The 26,397-nt window shown below is 42.5% G+C and overlaps 1 protein-coding gene across 2 annotated transcripts in view; it reads right to left on the reverse strand.

Annotated features, from left to right (window-relative positions):
* Nucleotides 1-23,207: 23,207 nt before the first annotated feature.
* The window catches only part of Brinp2 (BMP/retinoic acid inducible neural specific 2), a 106,076-nt gene continuing 102,886 nt past the window's right edge, over nt 23,208-26,397 (reverse strand). For both annotated transcript variants that reach the window (XM_032915713.1, XM_032915714.1), the window contains exon 8: nt 23,208-25,238. In XM_032915713.1, the coding sequence (XP_032771604.1) occupies nt 24,122-25,238 (1,117 nt within the window). In that variant the 3' untranslated portion in view covers nt 23,208-24,121. The remainder of the gene's footprint in view (nt 25,239-26,397) is intronic.

Genomic DNA, 26,397 nt, shown 5'->3' on the forward strand with positions numbered 1-26,397 from the left:
CACTGAACGCCTCACAATCATTCATCATGCTGTTGGGAGGAGCCTTAGGCTCAGAAGCACAAGACAGCATCGCCTGCCTCCTTCAATTACAAATGAACAAAACTAGAGTCAGAAACATGGAGTGACTTTCAGAATCATAAAGCTTAAGTCTCCATCTCCTTTCTCCTTATTCATTCAGAAAATCTTATGCTGAAATAATATGTTTGAGAGCAATGTTTTCCTACTTCAAAAAATACCGCCTTTCAAATATTCATCTGACTAGCTTGAGGAATGGCCTGGTTTTGCTTTCTGCTTTTTTTTTTCTTTTTGGCAGAGCTCATAATTACTTATTGACATCTGATATTCACCAGTGTACACTTATAAATATCACAAAGTTCCAAAGTAAGCCAGCCAATATCTATTAAGTGGTAGATGAGTTAAATGTTTACTTTTTTTTTTTCTGGCTGTATTAGATCTCACTTTTTTCAGAGCCTCTTGCCTGAGCCCTGTTTCTCTTGTCTATCTTACTGCATCACCCTTTTCAGTGATGCTCTAGTCATTTGTCACCAGGAGTGACAGAATGCTGGACCAGGTAGTGACCAGTGCTGGAAGGTAGGTTCCTGGACCATTCCAAAAGCTATTTTGAGTTCTTCTGGAGTGTGAGCACAGCTGCTGGGCATCGTGCTGCCGATGCCCTCTTGACTTGGACCCTTGGTACCCAAGCATACTTCTGACATGTCAAACGTTACTTCCTGTGTGGGGTAGACTCACATCTCTACCTGTAATGAGGAAACAGGGCTGAACAAAGAGTTGAAGTCATCACTGAAAGCAGAATCATGCCCTGTCTTGCTGTGCCCTGTGTGCCCTCAATAAATGTCCCTGCCTTCCTTAAGGCATACTTGTCTGGGTCAAAGAAGGAATGTATGGCAGCAGAGAAGGCCTCTGAGAGAATTATGGGGACTCCTGCTCTCAGATAGATTATGGAAATAGTATTGACACAGTCTTCAGGAAAGCAATTGAGACTTTTGTGTTTTCTAGATCCGATTAAAATTAGATGTTTGGTGACCCCAGGAAAAGGGCAGGTTAGTTTCACTTTGTGTGTGTGTGTGTGTGTGTGTGTGTGTGTGTGTGTGTGTGTGTGTGTGTGTGTTCTAAGCACATAGACAAGACTTCATTTATTGGTTGGTGGTCGATTTTATTCTTTCTCTTTTAAATGGCTGATATTTTCAAAAACCAATTAATATGAATTTTCATTGCTCCAACTGGGAATGTAATCATCCAAACCAGCCCCTTATGCTGTGAGTAGCAGGAGCAGGATGTGGAGCTGAGAGGATCCTAAGATATTAACTGTTGGAGTGGTAAGAGGATAATGATGAAATGCACCACATTCTTATTTTCTCTCCTTTCTACACCTTTTCTACTACATCATCCAGGCAGTCCAAATAAACTTGAAAAGTGATATAGCTATCTGGTATACAAATATTCAATGCCTAGCTCTGTCTCCCTATTAATTTAAATTGCTCTCCTGTCTCTCTTCCTCCCAGTCCACCGCCATCCCCCATTGCCTTGCCTACCCCAGGAGACCCTGGATTAGGGAGCTTTTTGCTCTATTTGCAAAACCGCAAGTGTGGGACTAGCCCAGCAGATCTGACACTTGGTGTTTGTCCCTTGAGCATTCAACATCCATTTGCATATTTCCCTAGGAGAAAGTCACCAGTGTCAGCTGCCACCTCCACCCTTGCAGGGTAACTGGAGTGGAAGGACAAGGCTCATTGTGTCTCAGCTTCAGATTTATTCTGATGCTGGAAAACAGAGGTGGAAGGGGGAAAGTCCAGGCTAAAAGGAAGACAGATGAATGGTTAATGGAGGCCGAAGCAGCAGATTGAGGGAGAGTCCACTCTAGTCAGACAGACCTATGGATTGATAGATTGGAGCAAAGATGTAAATAGGATAGTTTATTTAAGCTGTTTAGAGTCTCTCCTTCGTATCTCTCCATCTATTTATCTATCTGCCTTAAGCAGGGACTGACGGTAAGAAGATGGATAACATGATCAGGACAGATAAGCCTAAACCTTCTGGCTTGCCAGGCTCCGGGACAGCCAAGCCCTTTGGGATTGGGACACGTTACAGGCATTTCCCTGGGGTTGTTGGCGGCGGGGGTGGAGGGGATTTCTGCCTTTCCTGTGCTCCAAATAAAAGCCTGACCAGTGCCAGGACAGAGAAGGTTACTCAGGCGTCAGAGAGCATGCTCACCTGCCTCCCTGCTCCAGACCCCACCTCTAACCATCTGCAGCTGTTTGGTTCACCCACCCCACCAGGTGGACAGCTGCCAATCTGAGAAGGAAGCCGAGAGCAGGGCCTGATGCTAGCATATATTTTTATCTCAAAGACTTGTTTTAAATTCTAGTCAGGCTTCCAGTCTTGCAACAACAACAGGAAAGGAAGATGAGAGAGGGAGAAGAAGAAGAAGAGAGAGGGAGTGGGAGAGGAAGAAAAGAGAGGGAGAGGGAGAGGGAGAGGGGGAGGGGGAGGGGGAGGGAGAGGGAGGGAGGGAGGGAGGGGGGGAGGGAGGGAGGGAGGGGAGAGGAGAGAGAGAGAGAGAGAGAGAGAGAGAGAGAGAGATCATGTTCCTATTGTTCTTGAAGGCTGTCAGCTGTCAGGTCTGCTTAACTGACAATGTGGCCTCAGATCCAGGAAGCCCAAGAGGAGAAGGGAGGTGGGGAATAGGATGGGGGATCCTTGTGGTTAGGCAGTTGCCACACAACTGCCCTCAGGATCCCAGTTGGGCTTAGACCCTGGAGCAATTCAGCACACTTAAGGGGGCATACAGGGTATGCTGGGGTGTGTCCTCTGTGCAATGATTCATCCACTCTGGGTAAGAGAGGCAACAAGGTAGAAAGTCCGCTGTGTAGGGATGAACTGATGTCTCGCTGTGCCATAGGGATGTCAGACTGATGTCTCAAATTACCCCCTTCTGTTGGAATTGGAGAAACTCCTTGTGGTTACAGGGATAAAGAGCAGAAAGCTGAAGAGAACATTTTTCAGAAGCTTCCTAAGCTTGTACCAGGCACAGTGGAACAAAGGATCCCAGCATGAGCTTCTCCACACGAAGACTGCAGCAGACTTGAGGTTAGCTAGCAGCTCCTCCAAGGAAGACTGAGTCACTCCTTCCCATCCACATATCTTGGCTTCCATGACCTACTTTCTTTCTCTCTGCCTTCCTTCTGCTAGTTTCAGAATCCTAGGTATGAGTTTCTTATGACTTTCAAAATAACTTTGCAGGCAAATTCTAAGTTCACTTGGGAAGATGGCTGGGCTTAAGTCAACAATCCCCACACTATGCATCCTGTGTATCCTTGAATCGATTCCATCTTTTTATGTGATCTTGGCTTATCAACCCCAGTCTCTCAGAAAGGAACATAATCTTGACTCCAGAATGAAGCAGAATAGAACATATGGAGCCTAGAACACCTTACCTTTCTTCGCTTCCCTTTATGGCCAGGACACCAAAAACGTGCATGAGTGGGTAGTCAGTAGTTCTCACACAGAAGGAAGTCCATGAATGGAGGTAGTAGGAAAGTTTCTGTTCTCATAGACCACCTGGACTCTACTATAGAGCCATGAGATCAGAACCCTTCCCATGGAATCGGGGAATACTCCTAGTAGCTCCTGTCTTCGAATTGGGACATTTTTGTCTAAGTAGAAAGATAGCACATAACGCTTTGTGATGTTTGTAAGTGTATGCTGCATATCATTACTGAAGTCCTAGCATATGACAGAATGTCTGACAAACCAGGAGCTGATGCACAGGGGACAGAGTGTTCCCTTGTAGGTGTCAACATCAGTTTGTAGAGAGGATATGCGTGCCAAGGGCTCACTAACGAATACAGCATCACCCACCACCAAAAGCAATGGCACAGAGATGATTTTAAGGCATTGCTAAGAGCAGCCATAGACATTTTGTAAGGTGAAAGACCATCCACAGAGGTAGCACCTACACAGAAAAGGTGAATGAGACAAGCTAGCCTATGAAGACTTGTAATTCATCTTGGTATACTCTCCTCCCTAAGCTTTGTCCCATAGTTTCTGGCCTGCTTCACCCTGGAACTTGCTGAGAGAAGACAGCTAAGAGAAAGAATTAGGGCAGGATTTTGGAAGTTATCAAGTCTGAAGAGGTGAAGAGAGAGGTGCTTCTGGGTAAATCTTAGGGAGAAAGGAAATTCAATGAGATGAGAAATATAATTGAAGCAGAAGAAATAGAAACGATATGTGCGTGAAGAATTAACCATACCTAGAGATGCCAAAGTGTAAATTAAAACTAGAGGGTTGGGAAATGTGGGGAGATAAGAAAGGATGTATGGAAACACTTCTAAGCCATGTTCCAGGCGCTGGAACTTGTTTAGCTGGCTTTGGGAAATAGGAAGGTGACACAGATAACCAGTGCTTCAAGCAGAACCTATTGGTCCATCCCTGGAAACCAGAAAATCTAATTCATAGACATTGTAAGCCACAAACGAAAGCAATGTTTGTAATTTCACAACTTGTAGTAGCCCCATTAAAAGGATAAAGAGGAAAAGCACAGGTTTAATTGTATATATTTTGTTGAATGTAACATGCCTGAAATGTCTGCATTACAAACATTTTAAATATGATCAATGACACATAGCTTATTTATTGCCCTAAGTCCTTAAAACCCATCTTGTTATTTGTGATTACAGCATATTTTAATTGGTCTAGTTACACTCCAAATACCCAGTGATCACCTGTGGCTAATAGCTATAATATTGAACATTGCATGGGTAAATGAGAGAACTCAGAGACGGAAACAGATGTTGGTATACATACATATATGTCAATGGCTTGGAGAAGGTGGTACATTTCTAAACCAGGGTGTTGGTAATGGGAATAAAAAGAAGATGCATATTCAAATGCCCAAGTATTTCTTTGATTGTGTTTTTTTAAGATTTATTTATTTATTATATAAGTACATTGTATCTCCCTTCAGACACACCAGAAGAGGGCACCAGAGCTTATTACAGATGGTTGTGAGCCATCAGGTGGTTGCTGGGATTTGAACTCAGGACCTCTGGAAGAACAGTCAGTGCTCTTAACCACTGAGCCATCTCTCTAGCCCTCTTAGATTGTTTATATCTGAGAACAATATGCAGCATTTCCCTTCTTGGTTGATGTTACACTTCCTCGAGATCATATTAGGACATAGCTGACCTAGGCTGGCTGGGGTTGAGCACTTAGCAGTGTTCTCTCCTGCACCCATGTTGTTTGTTCTCCTCAGAAATGAGAACTTAAATCCCACTAGGATGAGATGACGCTAAGTGCCGAAGCAGCACTGTGCAAGGTGCAGACTGTGGCACTAGAGGAAGTGACTGCTCCGTAGCTGTGCAGCGCATGCTCAGGTGACTCTTTTGATACCGTGCAGGTGAAAGGAAATGAGTGCCTGCCTGTCATGGAGAATGAGAGAGAGCACCATGGAGCCAGTCAGGAGAAGCAGAACAGAAGAATTGCTGACATTATGGGCAGCAGCCTCTCTGACTATCAGCAGCCAGCAGTTGGCAGCAGCTTCGGATGATTGAGAATCGAACAGTTTAGTTGTAGGAGCAGGAATGTCATGGGATGCCAGGCTGGCATGGCCAAGTGCAAGGATGTCTTCCCAGAGTCTATATTCCTTGATGCACTCCTCTACTTGGAGAATGCCCCCAGCCAAACTCCAGTGTTTGGATCAACAATTTCTATGTTTCTTCGAAGAAAAATTTAAAGACAAAAATTCCCATGCATTTCCAAGTAGATACAGCTTTGCAGTGTGTTGCCTTGACTGAGGAGAGAGACTAGGAGCAAGTGGGGAGGGTGAATAAGTCATCCTCTTCTCCATGCAAAGCCTGTTGAGACGGCCAAAGGGTAACTCAGAGCCAACAGGTCTTACCTGAATTAAGGGCCTCTGGTCACATGAAGTCCTGCCTCTCTCTTATGCTCACCAAGGTGACTTTCAAGGGGAAACTTGTTTATTCTTTGAAAATTATTATTCTGGATAGCTGAAGTCCCTGTATAGGTGCTGAGAAGCTAACAGTGTAATCAAGTAATTAGCACCTAGAGCTGGTGAGAAGCACAGCACTCGCTGGTTCCCTTGGGTTTCCTCTGACTCGCATTCATTTGCTGTCTCTGTGTTAGTAAGTACAAGCCAAACACTGTAACAGGCAATCTCTGTATTCAAGAGGAGTGGCACTACAAGTGATGGTTTCCATCACAGCCTGATGTTACAAGGGCAGCTCTCTTCCAAGCAGAGATACAAGGGTCTTTTCACCTTCTATCCCATGCCTTTGACCTTGATTGACATTCATTCTTAGCTCCTGTCTTTCCAAGGAGAGCAAAGAGAATAGCTTCCATGGAGTGTCCATCATGTGGATCCGAGAGGGGCTGGAAAATCACTTTTGTTCAATTTCTTTGTCCAGAGTCCAAACACATGGTTTCATCTAATGTCAGAGGAGGCTGGCAAATAGAGATTTACTACATGCCAAAAAGAAACAGTGAGAATGTTTCATTGAACATCTAATCAGCTTTTGTCACCGTCCTTCTCTTATTATCTTTCTCTCTAATGAGAGGAGAATAGACTTTTTGTCCTGTGACTTGACCCTGGAGGTGAAAGAGTCAGGAGATGACAAGACAGGGCAATATTAATTAGCAGACAATGTTTGAAAGTCCCAAAGTGATTAATCATCAGGACAATGTCATAATCAGACATGTAATGTCAGGACAAATTTTTCCTTCTCTTGTATTTGGAGAAATGTAATCAGTTCGCCTAGTCAACAGCAGATACACCTACCACACTGTCAACAGAGCACACTCTAGATTAATCTTACCCACATTATTTGCCACCAAGTTGTCCCTTATGGTCCCATTTACAAGCTAGTAACCCTGAGTATCCTGAATAAGAAGTGTAATCTTCAGAGTTATGGAGACTCTAGTATGTAAGGAACATTGAACCACAGGAATCAAATTGACAGAGGGACAGTAGAAGTAGCTTTTATGCTCATTCCATTTCTCAACACTAACAGATACCCGAAAGAAACTTAAAAAGTGAGGTTAACCTTTTATTTTGATTAACAGTTTTAGAATTTCAGTCCATAGTCCCTTGGCCCTATCTCTTTGCCAAGAGTGGCTGATGGCTAGGATATGTACATAAAACACACACACACACACACACACACACACACACACACACACACACACACACACACACACACACACACACACACACACACACTCAGACACTCATACTCTCTCACACACACAGAGGGGGGAAAGAGAGGGAGGGAGGGAGAAAGAGAGAGGATATGAGAGGATCCAGGGTAAAATACATTTTTCATCCCCTTTAATGAACTACTTTAGCCAGGCCCAAGTACATTGGTGAAGTTAGTGGCTTTATAATCTAGATACCTCTCAATAATGCTATCAATAGAGTAGCCTTCAATACCTGAGCCTGTTCGGGAATACTTCATATCCAAAACATTTCCTTCTACCACTGGCCTCCCAAATGCTTATGTTCATTTCACAATCCAAAAATGCATTCAGGTCATGTGCTAATTAGCTTTTTTTGCAAATTGAAACAAACTAGAGTTAACCAGGGAATTGTACATCTTAACCAAGGAACTGCTTGCATCAGACTGGACTATAGGCATATCTGTAAGGACATTTTCATGATTGCTAATTGATAGATGAGGGTCTTGTCCACTAAGGGTGGTACCATCCCTAGGCAAATGGGCCTGGGATGAATGGATAAGAATGGTAACCGAGCAAGCCAGGGGGAGGAAATCAGTAAGCAGCATTCCTCCGCACCCTGTGTTTCAGATCTTGATTTGAGTTTCTGCCATGGTTTCTCCTGATAGACTTTAACTTACAAGCTAAGTAAACCCTTTCCTCTCTAAGTAGCTTTTGGTTACAGTGTTTTATTGCTGTAACAAAGAAGCAAACTACAACAGTTCATTTCCAAGAGTCCTGGTATTCCTAATAGTTCCAACCTTGTTCAAAATGTCAAGTCCACAGTCTTTTCTGACAGTTAATTCAAACCCTAGCATGTAAGGTAAAATAGAAGGGTTTAAAAAAAAAAAAGGAATTGGACCAAAACAAGACTGAACCTAGGCAAGCATTAAATCTTGTAGTTTCATGTTTGCCATCTGAAAAATTTCAGTGTTTCCAAAGGCCTGAGCAACCTCATCCCTAAAGCCTTACTCATGGTGCCCAGACACATTTTCTTTCCAGGGCAAGCTCTATTCATTGCTTATGTTTTCTTTCTCCTCCTCCTCCTCCTCCTCCTCCTCCTCCCCCTCCTCCTCCTCCTCCTCCTCCTCCTCCTCCTCCTCCTCCTCCTCCTCCTCCTCCTCCTCCTCCTCCTCCTCCTCCTCCTCCTCCTCCTCCTCCTCCTCCTCCTTTTCCTCCTCCTCTTCCTCCTCTTCCTCCTCTTCCTCCTCCTCCTTTTCCTGTTCCTCTTCCTCCTCTTCCTCCTCCTCTTCCTCCTCTTCCTCCTCTTCTTCTTCTTCTTCATCATCATCATCATTTTTTAATGGCAGACATTCTACCTTCCTGGTATCTCTGGCACAGTATCCATTTAGTCTTATTTTCATAAATAACCTATTTAGGAGCTTCTCACAGTGTATCTGACTCTGTGTCATGTTAGCTGATCTCCAAGGTCATCCATTAAAAACTGGCTGTATTTCCCATAGCCTTATAACACTTGCATTCTCTGTATGGAGCAGAATGTGGGTGATACCAGGATTTGCTATCACCTCATGTGCTAGTTGGACCCATTTTGAACACTGATGCAGTAGCCTCTGAGCCTGGAGAACTGGCCATGCTGAAAAGAATCCTATGAGCACAGGTGCCCCTGTGGAACTCTCTTCTCAAGAGAAAATCATCCAAATCAGTGTATATTTTTATATCCTGGAGTGATGATGGCAGTAGGATCTGTTCGGTTCCTGAGATGCTCCCAAATCACATTCCCCACTGTCCTATTTTTTGAGGGAACCTCTTATATACAAGTCATGGCAGACAGTATGATACATGTGGTGGCCTCTCCATGCTTGACACAGACAGCCCCTAACTTCCTGTAAGATCAACTGTTATGATTCATACAAGCTTCCTCCTACCCAGGAAACTGGCTTTTCTAAAGGCTTGGCTCCATTTAGGGAGGCAGCCCTTGTCAATGAGTGCCTGACTGGTTACATGGAAAGGAGGCCCTCCTATCATTTGAGGATAACCCTAAAGGGGCATTCAGGTTCCATGACTGAACTCTCCATCTAAGAATTTCTTGATGCAAAAAGTGGTTTCACCAATCCCATTATTAAAATGGAGTTTTGTACAGGGGTCAATAACTGGCTATCCAGCATTGCAAACACCATTGTCACAGTAAATGCAGAAGGGCAGCCTCTGTATTGTATCATTACACTTGTTAAATGCTAGGGCATTATTGTGCCATCATTAACATTTGCCAATGGTGGACTGTTGGGAATTATGCACAGCCATGGTCTGAAACACTGCTACTCATGCCTGAAAAGCATAAGAGAAATGGTGATTATTAATATGGAGTTTGGGGACTTTCTCAGGACCAGTGATTTGTACAAGATAAACAATGATAGACTCAGATGATTAATGTACATCACAAGGAGAAATGTGAACTCCAAAAGGCCTCTTAGCAGCATTAAAAAAAAAAACAACTCTAATGTATTGCAGCTAAATATCAAAAGAATAGTTTGCTAAGCTCAGGACCCAGTCAGTAGAGTAAGGGAGGCTTTGGATAGGATTGACTCCTTAGCCTCACTAAGCCTCTTCTGCCAGGTAGTGGCCTTAATAGAAAAAAAAAGACACCATGATTTGTAGTGGGGTTGCAGTTAAGAGCTTTGATTGACTGGACTTTCACGAGTCCCCTCCACATTATCTCTTCATTGTTACAATGGTCAACCAGTGGTTGAAGAGGATGTAGAAGCCACGCACTTTTCAAGCCAACTTTTGCCTGCTTTAGGATCTGTGTAGACTTACTTTCTTAGTAGTCAACAAGAAAGGTCAAATCACAGGGCAACCAGTCTAGAGCTGTGCTGATTCTGCTGTGGAATGAACAGCCACATACCAAAGAACCTCTAGGACAGAGAGATCGCTAGTAGCTGGTAGTGTATGCATGAGATCAAATTGGGGGGGGTGACAGATCAGGACAGGCAAAACACTAGGTTAGATAGATAGGAGTTATGTCACAGTAGTCTGTTTGGAAATTATTTGACACCATAACCAGGACTCAGGAGATGCTATCACCAAGTCACTTGAAGGCATCTTAGACTCTTCAAAATATAAAGTTACATGAAGATGTGTCAGTATCGCCATGGAGGATGGTGATAGAGGAGGGAAAAGGCTCCAGTATTGAGCATATAAAATGTAGGACCAGAAACCTCACAACGCAACATGCTCTATGACAGAGTCTGAGTAACAGGGACCCCAAATGTCAAAACAGTGAGGAATTCACTGGAGAAGAGGGCCAGCTCAGTGGTGGCTATTCTCTTTAGAACAGAGCTGATGACAGAAGAGGGTGGCAATAGCAATTAGTCTGATTTGGGGATCCCTAAAATAAAAATACAGGTGATGGCACTTGATGATCAGTATCAACAGGATCGTTATTGCAAGGAAGCCCAGTAGCTACAGATATTAGAGAGCATGAAAGTTCAAATGGCATTTAAATAGGCCTGGTGGCTGACTTTCAGAGGCATCGTTGGAGTTTGTTATTTTCAGAAAAGTATTAGATGAGCCTTCCTAGAGAGGACTTTGCAGTCTGCAGAAGCAAGAGATGTCCAGAGTATATGAAAAGTCTAAAAGAATCTCTCAAATGAAAGCCCGTATAACATTGTAAGGCGTCCCGGATTGAGTCAGTTCATAGCTCAGACACCAGAGGCAGGAGGGGACACTGATTCCAAATGAAAAGAAATTGTGCAAGTCGAAAGCAATTGTCGTCAGATGCAAGTCTGCCGGTCCTTCAAGAGGCATAGCCCTTGACCTGAGAGATGACGAGTCTGAAGAGGAGCACTAAGACTAACACAATGTCCAGAGGGCTGTTGGACATTGTAACAGCACTGATATTAATACTCAACAAGGGAACCAATCTACACGATACCCTATTAGAACAGGGGTGTGTGGGGCTCTCCTGGAATCTTAGTTCTGTCTCACAGTACATTCCCTGTACTTATTCTATCTGATTGTAACTTACTGGCATAATCGAAGAGTAACTGGGATTTGGTCTTCACATTTGTTCGTCCTCCTGGAGAATGATATAATAGTAGAGAGAGGATGGAAATCACTGAATCTTCGCCCCCCACTCAAGCTGTGATGATAAATAAGAGTCACACCTGATTTATGTTTCGACATCTAAGGAAATGCTGATCACAAAGATGTACAGCATGCGAAGGTGATGTGGCACTCAAACAGGATCCTGAAAACAGGGAATGAATCACAACTGAAGGAATCACTCCTTGATCAAATAGTGACCCTAATTGCAGCTATTGTGCCAGATGTGTTTTCAATGAAGTGCTTTAATAACAGGCTCCGGCACATATTAATAAGTAAGCGGCTGAACAGAACCATTTTCATCTCTTTCAGAAGGAAGGGCCAGAAGTAGGTGAACTTTAGAAGACTGTTCAATTATGTAAACTGGAGAAGAATATAAAACTTTTGTGATAACAGTTTTCTCTGTCATAACACTGATGGAAAAGAGAGAGACAGAGAGAGCCTGGCATTATACAGCACACGACATTGGCAGATGATATTGACAACGCCATGCTGAGGGCCATGGTAATAAGTGGCAAATATTTCATAAGTCTTACTAAAACATGTATGGTCCAGATGATGGACTTTGGATCTTAAGAGTCTCAGCACACTAATGATTTTTTTTTCCGGGAGTCTGAAGTTCTCCAGTACTCCAGCACATCCCTTCCAACATAGACTATGCAAGATTGTGTCTTGTAACTCCCAATACTGGCGCTTTAGCACAGGATAATATTTTTCAGATTCTGGGAGCCATGCTGAATATTCTGTGCCAGACAATACAAATGTGAACCATTTTCTCATTAACATGAAAAGCTGGAGGCTATGAGCAAGGGAGGGAAGAGATTAGTAGAATGATCAGGCTATGGTAAAGAGGTTATGTGAGCTGTATACTGTATAACACAAGAGTACCAATAGTACCGAAGGCATGTGTATTTGTTACGTTTCTCATTGTGGTAACAATATACCTGGCAAAGCAACGTAAGGAAGGAAGAGTTTATTTTGGTTCAGTTTGAAGGTACTGTCCATCACAGCAGGGAAAGATTGGCAGGACTGTGAAGAAGGCAGTAAGTTACATTGTGTCTGCCACCAGGAAGCAGAGAGATGAATACTGGGGGTACTTCTCACTTTCTCATCTCCATTGAGTATAGAGCTCCAAGCTATATAATGGTACCAGTAACCATGGGAGTGCTTTCCAACCTCAGTTATACCTTTCTAGAAAAGCTCACAAAGATATGCTTAGAGATTTGCACCTTAGGTGATTGTAAACCCATCAAGTTTACGATCAACACTTCACAGCATCTATGGTAGGAAAAGACAGTTGTTTTAGTTTGTGGTTGATATGATAAATGTGCCCGGAAGTCACTTCATCTTATACTTTAGAGTTTATCATCAAGGACAACCAAGGAAATAAAGAACTCAATAAAATGCTATTGACTCTCTTGCTTACTTAATTTTCTTGTATAATCCAGGACCACCAAAATTCTCAGCATCACGCTCAGTGGTCTGGCCCCTCCTCTGTCAGTTAGAAATAAAGAAAATGCCCTACAGACACTCCTACAGGCCAATTTGCTTGAGGTGATTTCTCAATTGAGGTTCCTTCTTCCCAGGTAGTGAAGTTGAAAACCAAAATTAGCCATGACAATAATGCATAGGATTTATGGAAAATCCAATAAAAGAATTTCAGTGTAGAGCATTTGTCTTCTGGAGAAAGCCCATGCTATTAACAGAGAATAATGATCCATCAACAATTAATGTGCACTTCATAGTTTGGTTGCGTTTACCTAACTCATCAAATAATGGGCATCTCAGATTGGCAAATACAGCTATGATACCATAAGCACCTGAGAGGCCTGTTATTTGATGAGTTAGGTAAAACCTACCAAATTACAAAGTACACAAATCCAAGGACTAATAAATCCAAGATTGGACACAGTAAGTATAGAGAGCACAGCAAGCTAAACAATTAGGTAACTCAGAACTCTATGCCACCTGTCACTAATGTACTAACATTTCTGCCATAGATTTAATCTGCAGCTTAATGAGAAAAACATAATGTCTAACTAACAGGAAAGTAAAATGGCCACGCTTTATTTATAAGGGCACTTTGATGCATAATGATAAGTAAAACTTTCTCCATGACAAGTTCTTATATGTGGTATAATTGGTAGTCCACTTTGTGTAGAAACAGTAGCGATCCAAGATAAAATACACATGAATTCATCATACAGGCTAATGTTCTGATTGGCTTGCTAAGGGCCTGGAAGGAGGATGATTCAAAGACACAAGGAATTCTTGGAAAGAGGCTTGTGAATGGAGCTGTGAAGTGTACAGGAAATGTAAAGACATTTGAATTGTACGTTCTTAATGCTACCAAAGAGGATTTTCCATAGGAGAAGCACTAAACTGCTGGGCAACTGACTTGGTCAGAAGAAAGCCAATCCTTTTCACTGTCCACTTTGCTACAGGAGTATGTAAAGCAAATAGGGACAAATGCAAGTGTGGAAGATGTGCATGGGTCTCATTTATTAAAACTGATCATAGCACTGTTGCCCTAAGGTGTGGTCTTTGGAGAGAACTAATAAAATTGGGGCGGCATAAAACCTTTGAGCAAGTATCATGGATTACTGATTATTCTCACAATCTTCTATATGAATGCTTGGATACCTTTTTGGGTCCACATGGTTTTGGCAGTGATTTTTTTAATATGTCATTCTGATCCCATATTAAATAGTTTTCTCAGATGCTTCTGGTAAAAGCCTAAGAATGAAGAATGTCTGCTTCACTCTGACACCAGTTAAGAACACATTAGCTACAGGGGAAATACTACAAAACTAAGAGGAGAAAAAAGCTATGGGTGTATGGATAATAGGATATTGAGTATATAAAATTACAGCACACACATACCTAGTAAACAAGAGATACCAACTTCAACATGGTTGCTAGACGTAGGATCAACATGCAGGAGTCAATTGTAATTCTATATAAAAACAAAATATCTGAACAACCTTAAATCTTTGTAGAAACTGATAAACAGAACTTAAAATTTTATATTGAAGTGTAAGTGACCCAGAATATCCAAAAGATCTTGAGAAAGAACACAAAGTCAGGGTCTATAAACTTGTATATTTCAAAATTTACTATAAGGTCACAAAAGTAATGAGTATGTTACTGACATGAAGATAAACATATCTTCATCAATGAATTCAAATTTATCATTCAGAAATCACACCATACGTTTATGCTCAGTCACTCTTGACGTTTGTGCCCAGAGAATCCCATGAAAAAAAAATTAACAAACAGACTAGGATAACTAGATTTTTACATACAGTAATGAAGTTGACTCCTAGCTTACACTATACCCTGAAAGTATCCATAAATAGATCAGAAGCTTACAATAGACAGTTAAAAATTTGAAATTCTTGGGAAAATATAGGTATACATATTTTGACCACGGATCTATAACACATTTTAAGATATGAAGACAAATAACAACTTTATTCATAGGTAAATGGATTCCATCACAATCTAAACTTTTGTACTGTAAAAAGCAGCATTAAGAAATGAAAATCTAATTCTTTTAATGGGGAAAACATTTGTTAACCATGTATCTGATATGTGGAGTAAATAAAGAGCTCTGAAAACTCACCAGATTAAAATGTACTTAATTGCCTTTTTAAGATGGGAAAATGTTTGAGTAGATATGCCTTCAAAAAAGAAATACAAATGGTCAATGAGCACATACACCCTCAGCATTATTAATCTTTAGGGAAATGTAAGTAAAGCCTAAAATGAGATACCTCTTTACATCCACTGGAATGGCTATAGTCAAGAGACAGATAGAAGCCTGGGTTAGGAGGGATGAACTGTTATAAAATGAAAGGATGAAGCTGCTTTGAAAGACAACCTGACAGTTCCTCAAGTGATTAAACATGGAATAATCATAGTGCCCAACAATTCTGTTTAAAGTATATACTATGAAGAATGAAAATGATATGTTGACCCAAAAACATGAACAAAATGTTCATGGCAGAATTATTGGTTAATAATCCAAAAGAGGAAATAATGTAAATACCTATGATATGATGAATGAATAAACAATACTCGTTACAACTCTTTAATGGAATATTATTAAATCTTACAAAAGGTCACATTTTATAGGAATCCATTTATATGAAAAATCCAGAATAGGTCATTTCATTTAGATAGAAAACAGATTAAAAGTTAGTTACCTAGGATTAGAATTGAGCAAGAATAGAAAGTGGCTGCTTATATGTATTGGTTGATCTAGTGCATCAACTTGACTAGATTAAGAAGAAGTTAGATTAGTAAAGCCAACATGTGGGTATGTCTATGGGGCTTCTACAAAGTATCAACTAAAAGGGAGAGACCTAACCTGAATTATGAGGCAAGCCACCTGTTTTGGTTAACACCAACTGTCAACCTGATAAAACTTAGAGTTATCTGGGAAGAAAATCTCAACTGAGGAATTGTGTAGATGAGACTGGTCTATGGGGCAGGCACATCTATGTGGAGATTGTCATAACTTTTAGTTGATTCAGGAGGGCCAATTCCCCTGTGGGTGGCACCATCCCCTAGGCAACTATTCGTAAACCATAAAAGAAAGGTAGCTAGCATTTGCTGCCACCAAGCTGCATCTTCTGTACTTCCTATTGCACTTCATTAGCCGTGAACGTAGTTCCACGGTCACGGGTAATTTGAGTAGCGAGTGGGCCTGCTTTGAGTTCCTGCCTTAAGAGTCCCTGTTTTGATTCAATTCAAAGATGGACTGGGACCTGGAATTTTAAGTCAAATAAACATTTTCTCCTTTAAGGTTGACTTAAGTTGGGGTATTTTTAACATTATCAGCTAAGGAAGAGAATATCATCTGGTACCCTGGAGAACCCATGTGGAATAAAAGGAAAAGGAGAAGAAACCAGTGAGCACAGGCAAAATCATTTCTAACTCCCTGGCTACCACGAGGTGAGCTACATTGGCCTGCTGTGTTCTCCTTGCCATAATAAAGACTCCGAAACCTTGGGCCAAAATGAATCTTCCTTCTCAGCTATTTCGCATACATGTGAAGAGCTGAGAAACATTACTGTGGGCAGGTTTCTTTTCCATGGGTGATATAAATGTTCTTGAGGTAGTTACCAATGATCTATGGATGCTTTTTAAAATAAAAACTACAAAATTATACATGTTAAGAGGATGAGCTTCAGGAGGCATACGTTAATGAAGCTGTTCTCTGACAAAGAATGAAATGAGGGGATGGGTTCAGGAGCTTGGTCATGGGATGCAAATTCACTATGTTCATGAAGATTTGCCAGGGCTTAGGTTGCTCCAATTGCCTGGCACATTTCCCTCTACCTTTCTCCATACCTTTGTCTTATGTTTCCACTCTAATTGGAATACAAACTTTGCCTCTCTCCATCTGTATCTAGGAACCTTATGGTAGAACTGAACTCCGGTTCCCCATCAAGTAATTTAGCCAGGAATTGGCTGCAATTTGGTGCTTGTGAACAGTGCACTTAAGCTCTGTCACTGGAAGGAGGCAGTCTAATCACGTTAATTAACCATTCTCTTAGGAACTCCAAGCTCTATCCCAGAAATACATTATATCATCAGAACAGTGTCCCTGGGCCACATGACCTAGCCGGGCACAGACATTTCGGTGATGATTTATGTTGTAATGTTACATTCTCTGCTTTTATAGAGGGTCTATACAAGAAATAGTCATTTGAATGGCTTATTCATGTCTTCTGAAAACTGTAATAGGAGAGTTTTTCTATTATATTACCCAATGACCTTTATGTAAAGGCCCAGATGATAAATCCCTCTTCGTTTCCAGGAAAAAGTTTGCTTAGCAAGTGAGTCAGTTTTTTTTTCTTTTCCTTCCTTTCTTTCCCTCTTTCTTCCCTCCAATAATAGATCGATAGCATTTTACATAACAAAAAATAACCCAAATGTATTGGGCATGTGCTATGAACCTGTCAATCATCTTTTATGTCAATTGAGTATCACTGCATCCTATGAATACCCTGTTATTGCCCTTCCTTTACCTCTGTACAAACTGAGGCTGAAAGGGAATGAATGATGTATGTATTCAGCCTTGCACACTGTGTACAAGGTGGAGCTGGGATAGCATGATTGTGAAAGGCATGGTTTGTCCAGCTTCTACATGCCTTGAGCTGTGCCTCCTCCCCACTACCCTGAGTTTCATTTCCTCAGTCATCTGCAGACCTTTGAATTAAGGAAATGTACACACTAAATCCATGTTTGCTTTATTTCCCACATCTCCTAGCTGAAATGCTCAATAAATAATTTTGATTGATTCATTCTTCCAAGTTCTGAGAGCCTTGAAAGAATGACCCTTCATAAATCTTGGCTGTTGTTTCTATTAATGATGCAAGCGTGGTAACCATACAGGTTGGAGCTGAGAAGGACAGAATTGAAAGTAAAAATAATTCATTTCATATTTTAGATTAGGTGCCTAGAAGGCTCTTGGTACATTCTATGGTCTGGGGGCCTCTGGGTGCTTGCTTTGCTAGTGTGGGTTTAATCATCTTGTCTGATGTATGTTTCTGTACAGTGACAGGTACTCCCTGGCCCTCTCCTCAGCAGGTTGATTCTGATAGGCTTGGAGAAAAGGCCTGTTCTTAGCAACCATGATTCAGCCAGTCCTTGGAACTGCTTATCTGCAAACACATATTCATAAAGCAAGTCAACTTGGAGACCTCTGAAATTTCATTTATTAAAATTTCCTTTCTATTCTATCATTCCTCCCTTCTCTTATTGGTATATATAGGTCAGATATCTAGGTCTTAAATGAAGGAAAACTGAAGGGTCAGAAGAGCTCCAAGATTTTCTCTGTAAGCTCCCTGTCTTAGAGCTAGAAGTGATGGATCCTTTTATTAGTCCCTGTATTTCCCCAGGGACTTCTATTTTATATTCCTGAATATGACAGGGAAGTGAGACACGCTTCGTAAAAGCATCCTCTGAATTGTGGTCCCTGGAGCAGCAGCAGCAGTGTTGCCCTTGGAGTTAGAAATGCAGGGTCCTGGCCCAGACCTGGTGATAGAAGTAGAAGAAGTTCCAGTTTCACACCACTGCACCCTTGAGGATGCTCCTGGAAAAGTCACTTGTGTTCTTTGGCAAATGGCAATGTACCGACCTTGTCCCTTCATTTGGGTCTCTGCTACTGTGTTTTCACTTTTCTACTTAGGAAATGGGATTGGGGTGATATACCTGGCCATCTGGGGTACTGCTCCTATAGTTAATAAAAGAGTCACAACTATATTATGGGTGTTTCTTTAAGGGGGTAGTTTTTTTTCTGTTTCTGCATTCTCGCACTATTCCATACATGTCTAATAGAGAGTGAACCACTCTTGTTTAGGTGTCCAACACCAATTCCCGCCATGTGCAATCTTATAAACATGTTTTATTTTATGGTCTTCAGTATCCTAGACTTAGCGTCAAGCCTGGTAATTAATAGAGGGCAAACATATCAGTAATAAATAGATTAGACTGGCTGGTTGAGTTTGAGTTTTGGTGACTTGAAAGGAGATATGTGTATTGTGAAAGCTGAAGCGTGTAGAACAAGGGTTCTGGGAGGTAAATGTTCAGGTTATAAAAGCACAGATGGAGCACATGTCTTTCTTATATGTTGGGGCATCTTGTGGAGGGTGGGGAGGAGAACACCCATAAAGAAGGGGAGGGGGAGGGATTAGGGGGATGTTTGCAGGGAAACCGGTAAAGGGAATAACATTAGAAATGTAAATAAGAAACACTCAAGTTAATAAAAAAAATAAAATAAAAAAACAAAAGCACAGATGAAGAAGTTGGGTTGTAGATAAGAAGATGTGATGAAGATTGGAAAGGTGGGTCCATGCACATGCAGATTTGCTTGATTCATGGGCTACACAGTCTTGTCTACCTCTATGCCTTTTACACTGTCGAAAGAGACCTTCAGAGGACCCTCAGAACCTGTGCAAAAATCCAACTCCCTCTTCCATGGAGGAACAAACTGAGTCCCCAAGATGTAGAAAAAACGTAGCTTAAGTGTAGGACTGACTGTTGGCAAGAGCACAGTGAAAAGCCAGAAGACAGTATGTGTAGTCCTGACAGACTAGCTAAACTTTCCAGCCTGTCTTTTCTCCTCCATATACTTCAAGCCTCTTCTAGGGAGAATGAAGCTGTACCAGGAGTGCAAGATGATTTGGCGTTGTGGGCGAGACAGACACCGAAAACACTCGGTGTTTATTCATTGTATTAAGAACAGCCTACATCGGCGTATTTCTTCATGACTCTTTTTGGGTACTGTCCAGATCCAGTCCATAGTGACAACCCAGGGTTTTCAGTGCTAGTGGCAACTGATATTTCTAGCCTATAGAAGAAAGATATTATGTGAACACCGGGAGACTTTAGTGATATTAAAAATCTGTAGTAGTTAGGTTACAGAAAATATAACTACCAAGAAATTAGAAGCAAAGTATCGTGAGTAAACATTCCGAGCTGATAAGGCTATTAGGAGATTAGCAAGGCCATTGTTCTGTCTAGGTCCATCATGGAAACACGTCTACTCTATGTTTAATTCTTCCTTGGGATATAAACCTATTTTTGGTTCCTAGAACCAATAACCAGGAACTGGGGTACTTCCAACTCTTAGTGATCTTATTCTTTGAAAAATGTTTCACTTTGCCTGTTTCCACAATCCTGAACTCACTCTAACAGCTCGGATGCCATTCACTGGCAGAGAGAAGCCAAGGCTGGAAAGACAAGACAACTGTGTCTAGCTCTGCTGACAGATACAAACCAGGCAGGCTCTTTACTCTCTCCAGTTCCCTCTGCCTCTTTGTCTTTATGTCAGTAATGACTAGATGAGGCTAGCCCCTACAAAACTTCCCACTCCAAGAGTACAGTCCTCTATCTTACCATTGGGTTAATTTGTAAAACTTACTTCTCCCAAGGGACATTTTAGCTTCCACGCAGAACATAATGACAAAAGAAGACTTCTCTTAATATTCAGGAGAAACCTACCTGATGAAATTATAGACTTTAGGGTAGATCATCACGGAGGCAGAGCACTCTGCCCCAGAGGCTGCTCTTCCTCTCATGAACCACTATTTTCATACTTTTGAAAAGAAGCCAAGGACAGGATCTGAACCATATGCGATACCCAATATTGTGAGTTCATTTATGTGTTAGGCAGTTCATCACGGAGTACATTTATGGAGTACAGCATTATATTATTAGCAGCAGGTATTAAATATATTATTTAGTATTAGAGGTATTAGTCTCAAGCATTACGGAAGATTAGCATTTGATGTATTAGTTCTTTGAGGTTACAATTAAGGCTTGAATTCCTGACTGTTATTATCCGGTGCATGGTAGTACTTGAATTGTGATTTAGCTTTAATTCCACAATGAGTTCACCGTCATTGACAAACCAGTACTAATTATGACAGTTCTTTATTTGCAAATGTGTCTGAGAAGAGGTGCCTCACATCTTCAGATTCTCATAGACTTCACAGGTGAAATCTTCAACTGTGGCCATTCTTTTCTAAGAGAATCTCTCAGCCTGGGTTGATGAAAAACTGTGCTTAACTAAGTTGCAAGCCTTTAAAACTTCCTCTTAAGCCGTGGCTCTCAACCTTCCTGATGCTAAGGCCAATTAATTCAGTTTCTCATGTGGTGACCCCCCAACCATAAAAATATTCTGTTATCACCTCATAACTAATTTTACTACCGCTGTGAATTGTAATATAAATATCTAATATGTGGCTCCTAAAAGGGTTGAGACCCATAGGCTGAGAATCCCTGCTCTTAAGTGACCTTGACCACCTACTATGTCCCTGCCTTATTGCTTTCTGTCTTCAAGGAGCAAATCCTTTGGCCTGCTGCCTTAATCCAAGCTCTCCTACATGAGGCACTCCACAATACTCCATCACAGTTCAAGAAAACAAATGAGTAGGCAAAGTATTAAAATGTCTACTCTTCCATTTAATGTTACTCTAGACCTCTATCATTGCTCCCTGTACCTGATATCAAAGAGGCACTGACAGAGCTCAGGACTTTTAGATGCAGTTGGTACCCTCACCTTCACAGTTTATAGCCTTCAGCAGGCAAGGGATGAACACTCTAATAGGTAAATACATTCCTAAAACCATAACATCTCACAATTCATCTCGCAGCAGACTTCTCAGAGGCTTCCAACAACATGCCCTTCATCTATCAAATGAGAACATTTTTGCTAGCAATCCTGTGGCCCATTTTGATGTCTGATTCAGAGGCACTGGGTAAGGTTTCCTAGCCCTCAGCAAACAGTGGTACTGACCCAAGGGGAACCTGTATCTCTGTGTGCTGATTCACGTCCTACAGTAGCAATCATGTCTCGCCGCTAGGGCTCCACACTGTTAACTTCATGCACGGTAGATTGCCAATTGCTGTCTTTCCACTCTGAGTTTTGCTAGGCGCAGCGGCTGACAATTTGCCACGTAAAAAGTATTCCCGTAATTTATGAGTGGAACTTTCTGTCCACCCACTCCTACAGCATGTAGACAGGATCATTTGAAGTGCTAAAAGCAGACTCCACTGTCTGCCTTAAACCTCTCAAAGCCCATCGTTGGCATATATCAAAGTCTTCCTGACATTTGCAACCCTCTTCTCTCCAAGAGTATCCTCCTCTGGTACTTCTCAGAGCTCCCGTTGATGAGGACGTCATCTGCTGGCTCTATTTCCCACAGCTGAGACGCTTAGTATAAACTCCATATAGTCAGTAGCAGTTTGAACTAGGACTAGACAGCCTATCATAATCCCAGCACTCTAGATTTCCACCCTTAAAACCTTTGAGCAAGAAGTGACTCAGGCCACTTACCTACCTCAGAGTTTTGTTGTTGTGGTTGTTGTTGTAATTGAAAGATGCTACAATAATTAAATATGACATCACATTAATTCTTCTACTTGTAACAATGAGTATAAGAGACTCTTGGGCAGATGGGACTATCTTATCATTGTTTCCTATTTTGCTTTTTACAGACAAATGTGTATCAAAGCCACAGAAGGAGATATTTAGTATTTCTGTGGTGATTTGCTCTGAATAAAAATGAGGTTGCCGTACTTAGACATTGTAAGTGAACATGAAGCATACAGAAAGAGAAATGGTTCTCTACGTAATATGCTACAAAGTGATCCCCTACTGTTGTGAGGGGGGACTGGACTGAGAAGTATGCATTTGTCTAGTATGCGTGGGCTAGTGAAGAGGAGAATGGAGGAGGCCAATACCATATTTGTATCTTTGTCCATCTCCATAACAGGTGATCCTAGACCATGAGATGTGTAACACAGGAAAGCCTCCTCATGTCCACAGAAGCACTGGCAACACTGTACCCCTCCCAGTAAGTTTCAGCATTAAGGCTGCAGCTTCTGTGTGAGCAAGAACTTCCAGTTCTCTGGTGTGATAAAGGGATATCCTGGTGCCAGGGCCCATGCTGACTCTCCAAGAGTTTCATTTAATGTTTTCCTACCCTCTTTCTCTCTGTCTCTGTCTCTGTCTCTGTCTCTGTCTCTCTCTCTCACACACACACACACTTGTGCACACACATATATACACACACACATATACTCACATGCACACAAACATGTACACACACATACATATGCGCGCGCGCGCACACACACACACACACACACACACACACACACACATACACGTACATGCATACCCACTCTTTATATCTGAGTTAACACAGGCACAAATTAAGTTATCACATACACTAATCAAACAGCCTCCTACATGGCAATGTACATTATCTGTGGACCCTTCTCACCAGACAACAAGAATAATAATAAACATTTAGACAAGCCAAGGTACTATGTTTGTCTTTTCTCTTTCATCTTCCCACTAAAAACGGTCTTCAAAATGTGTTAAACCAAGTAAAACTTTACTCAGAGGTTCATGTGACTGGAGCAGGTTGACAAGAAAACAATCACAAAATAAATATTTTTTGTTTTGTTGTTTTTTTTTTTAAAAAGAACATTTCCATATATGTTGTCTCTCTAACTTGACAAAACTGCTTCCTTGAACAGACGGGTGCTGCGGGAAGAGGACTCTGGATGAACTGTGAGGGGCTCTTGGAACAAGTCAAAACTCTGAAACTGGGGAGGCCAAGAAGGTGAGGGAGCTGGCAGGAGGAAGAAGTGGGGGAGGGAGTAAAGAGGCCGTGGCCTGCCCTTAGCGTGAGCTCCTCTGCTTTAGCACTGCATACACTTTCCAAGGACACCAAGAGCGGTAGCCCCAAGGCCTCCAGGGTGCAGGGAGGCACTGTACAAAGAGTAAGGAGCAGTGCAGGGAGTCACAGAACAATGACATTTTAAGAAATCTGGTTAAAAAGAATACAAAAGTGACTCCACAGAGGGGAGGTCTCCTGCCCCTCCCACTTCTGTCCCCTCTTGCTATCCTGGATGACAAGAATCACTTTGAAACGTATTTTTTTTTTCAGTCATTTCTTTCCTGGTTGAGCCAGCTCTTTTATCTCTTCCTTGGTTCTTCTTCAACTGCATTCATTTTAGAGAGCACCAACTTTACAGATTCGAGGTGGCTGGGCTGTGGCCTCCCTGTGAGTGTGTGTGGTAGGGTGTTATATGCACTTGTGCATGTGTGCAGTGGCTGTTTCATTGTTTTTCGCCTGCTTCAGTCCAAGCCTTGAGCTCCTATCTCCCAGGTGCTAAAAGTCTCTTAGAAGCACTCTGTTGGCACTGAGGTGAGGGCTTGGATTATCTTTGCACCCTGAATGTGTGGACCAACTCTCTGACCAGCACTGGGGTAGTTCCCCCATTAGCTACAGAGTTTGCCTGTCTCATACTCCACAGGATTTGGCAGCTTGGAATTGAAAGCTCTCAGGGAGGACTGGATCCTGCCCACCTCGTTGTTGGCCAGCTTGAGCCTATGCCGGAGCAAGCAGGAGAAAAGATCAAGCCGGACTTTGCCAGGGGGAGAGAGTTGGTTCACCCGGTCTCTAAGCTCAATGAGTTGTAAGAGTGCAGAGTCCTGGGAACCTTGAGTGTACGGGTAGTCCAGCTGGAGAATTAAGTCTCGGATAGCATCCGGGTCAAAGGGCAGGCTGTAGCCAAAGACCTGCAAAGTGTTGATTTTCATGTAGCCCAAATTCTTGGAGGGATCAGTCATCTCCAGGGGCTCATAGTAGATTGTCTCGTTGGAGCTGTCATCCAGGGACTTGATTCGGCTCCGTAGGTAAACATGGACTGTCTCAAAAAAAGTCTTCCACCTGTTCCCCAAAGTGATAGTCCAGTTTTGGCACTGGGCAGCTGCATCTACGTTAGTCCTTTCCCAGTCTGGAAAGCTGCCCTCATTTACAGGCATGAACCAGCTCTCAGAGTGGCTGCCCCCGAAGGGGTTCACATAGATGGCCATGACGGGCTCCAGGGTGCTGTTCTTAGTGAGGCAGATCTGCAAGGACAAGGCTAACATCACATGCACCAGGCCTGGCTTGTACTTGTTACTCTTCAGAGTGAGGAGCATCCGCTTCCTCCAGGAAGGGTCAAACCAGCTGCCCAGACGCATGTCATTGCTGATAAAGATGGAGTGCACCTCAATGCGGCTATCTCGCTTCTGCAGCAGGTACTTCAGCTCAAGGTCCTGCAGGTCTGTCTCCAGCCCAAGAAAGTTCTCCAGGGACTCGGCTACCTCTGGCCGGCACAGTCCCTGGGCTAGCACATAACCAGGGTTACAACTCCCACAGCGCGTGGTATTATCTGAAGCACAGTGGGCACATGCAGGCCCTTCCCCCAAGGCACATGGAATGGGGCCCTGGCAGGAAGATTGGTCATAGGGACAGGTGCAGCTGTGGCTCTGTTCCAGGAATGTCCCAGGGAAGGTGCTTTCTCCACAGTAGAGAAGGGACTGGATTCGGTTCCACCAGAAAGACAAGGATCTTGAAAAGATAAAATAAAGAAGCAAAATCAAAGGAAGATATATACCACACCACTGTCCTCCCCAAGAGTGCTCACTACTGTCCTCCTCTAAAGTGCTCACCCCTCCCAAGAGTGCATAGCACTATCATCCCCAAGAGTGTTCACCACTGTCCTCCCCAAAGTGTTCACCACTGTCATCCCCAAAGTGTTCACCACTGTCATCCCCGAGAGTGCTCACCACTGTCCTTCCCAAAAGTGCTCACCACTCCCAAGAGTGCATAGCACTATCATCCCCAAGAGTGTTCACCACTGTCCTCCCCAAGAGTGTTCACCACTGTCATCCCCAAGAGTGCTCACCACTGTCATCCCCAAAAGTGTTCACCCCTCCCAAGAGTGCTCACCACTGTCATTCCCAAGAGTGCTCACCACTGTCAACCCCAAGAATATTCACCACTGTCATCCCTAAGAGTACACAGCACTGTCCTCCCTAAGAGTGTCAGGATACCGACAAACAGGTGGCAGCTGAGGGAGGGAATCAAGGAGAAGCTCAAAGCCACAAGTTCTCTGAGCGATAGAAACCCTGTTGCTTTACTTTGGACCAACTGAGTTAAGCCTGGAGCCCTGCATGGTGGACCAGCCAGAAATACTTGGCGTTAGACTTGTCCTGCAAACAGCCAGGCTAATTTCCTTCAGGTTAAATTTTCATCCTCCTTGCCCCTCCCCACCCTTTCAAAAGCAGAAGCTTTCCAACATCATGCATCAAATCTAGTTTCTTAGGCTTCCCTATAGCATGGCTCTTCAAACCGTAGTCTTACGACTATGGTCTTGTTTAATCAATGACAACTGTCTGTATATAAAATCACTACTGGTTTATTGTGCACTTATTTACAGCTGGAAGTACAGTGAGGACAGGGGCTCTGTGCTGTCTACTAACATTCTCAGAGATCAAGCTTGTGTCTTGGGCATGATGGGCATATAGAAGTTAGTTCCTGAAAAAAATATTAACTCTCTCAACCACTCTTGCTGACCTGTCTTATCTCCCTCTTCTGCTTTCCTTGTGTCATAGTTAGAATGGTGTGTGAGAGGAATATACTCTCTCCAGAGTACGTGCTCCCCTGCATATTCTAGACACTTCTACTTGTTCTTGCACAAACTGTCCAAGATTCCCTTCTCTTAGGA

This window comes from Rattus rattus, chromosome 10 (genome assembly GCF_011064425.1).
Source record: "Rattus rattus isolate New Zealand chromosome 10, Rrattus_CSIRO_v1, whole genome shotgun sequence".
NCBI lineage: Eukaryota > Metazoa > Chordata > Mammalia > Rodentia > Muridae > Rattus > Rattus rattus.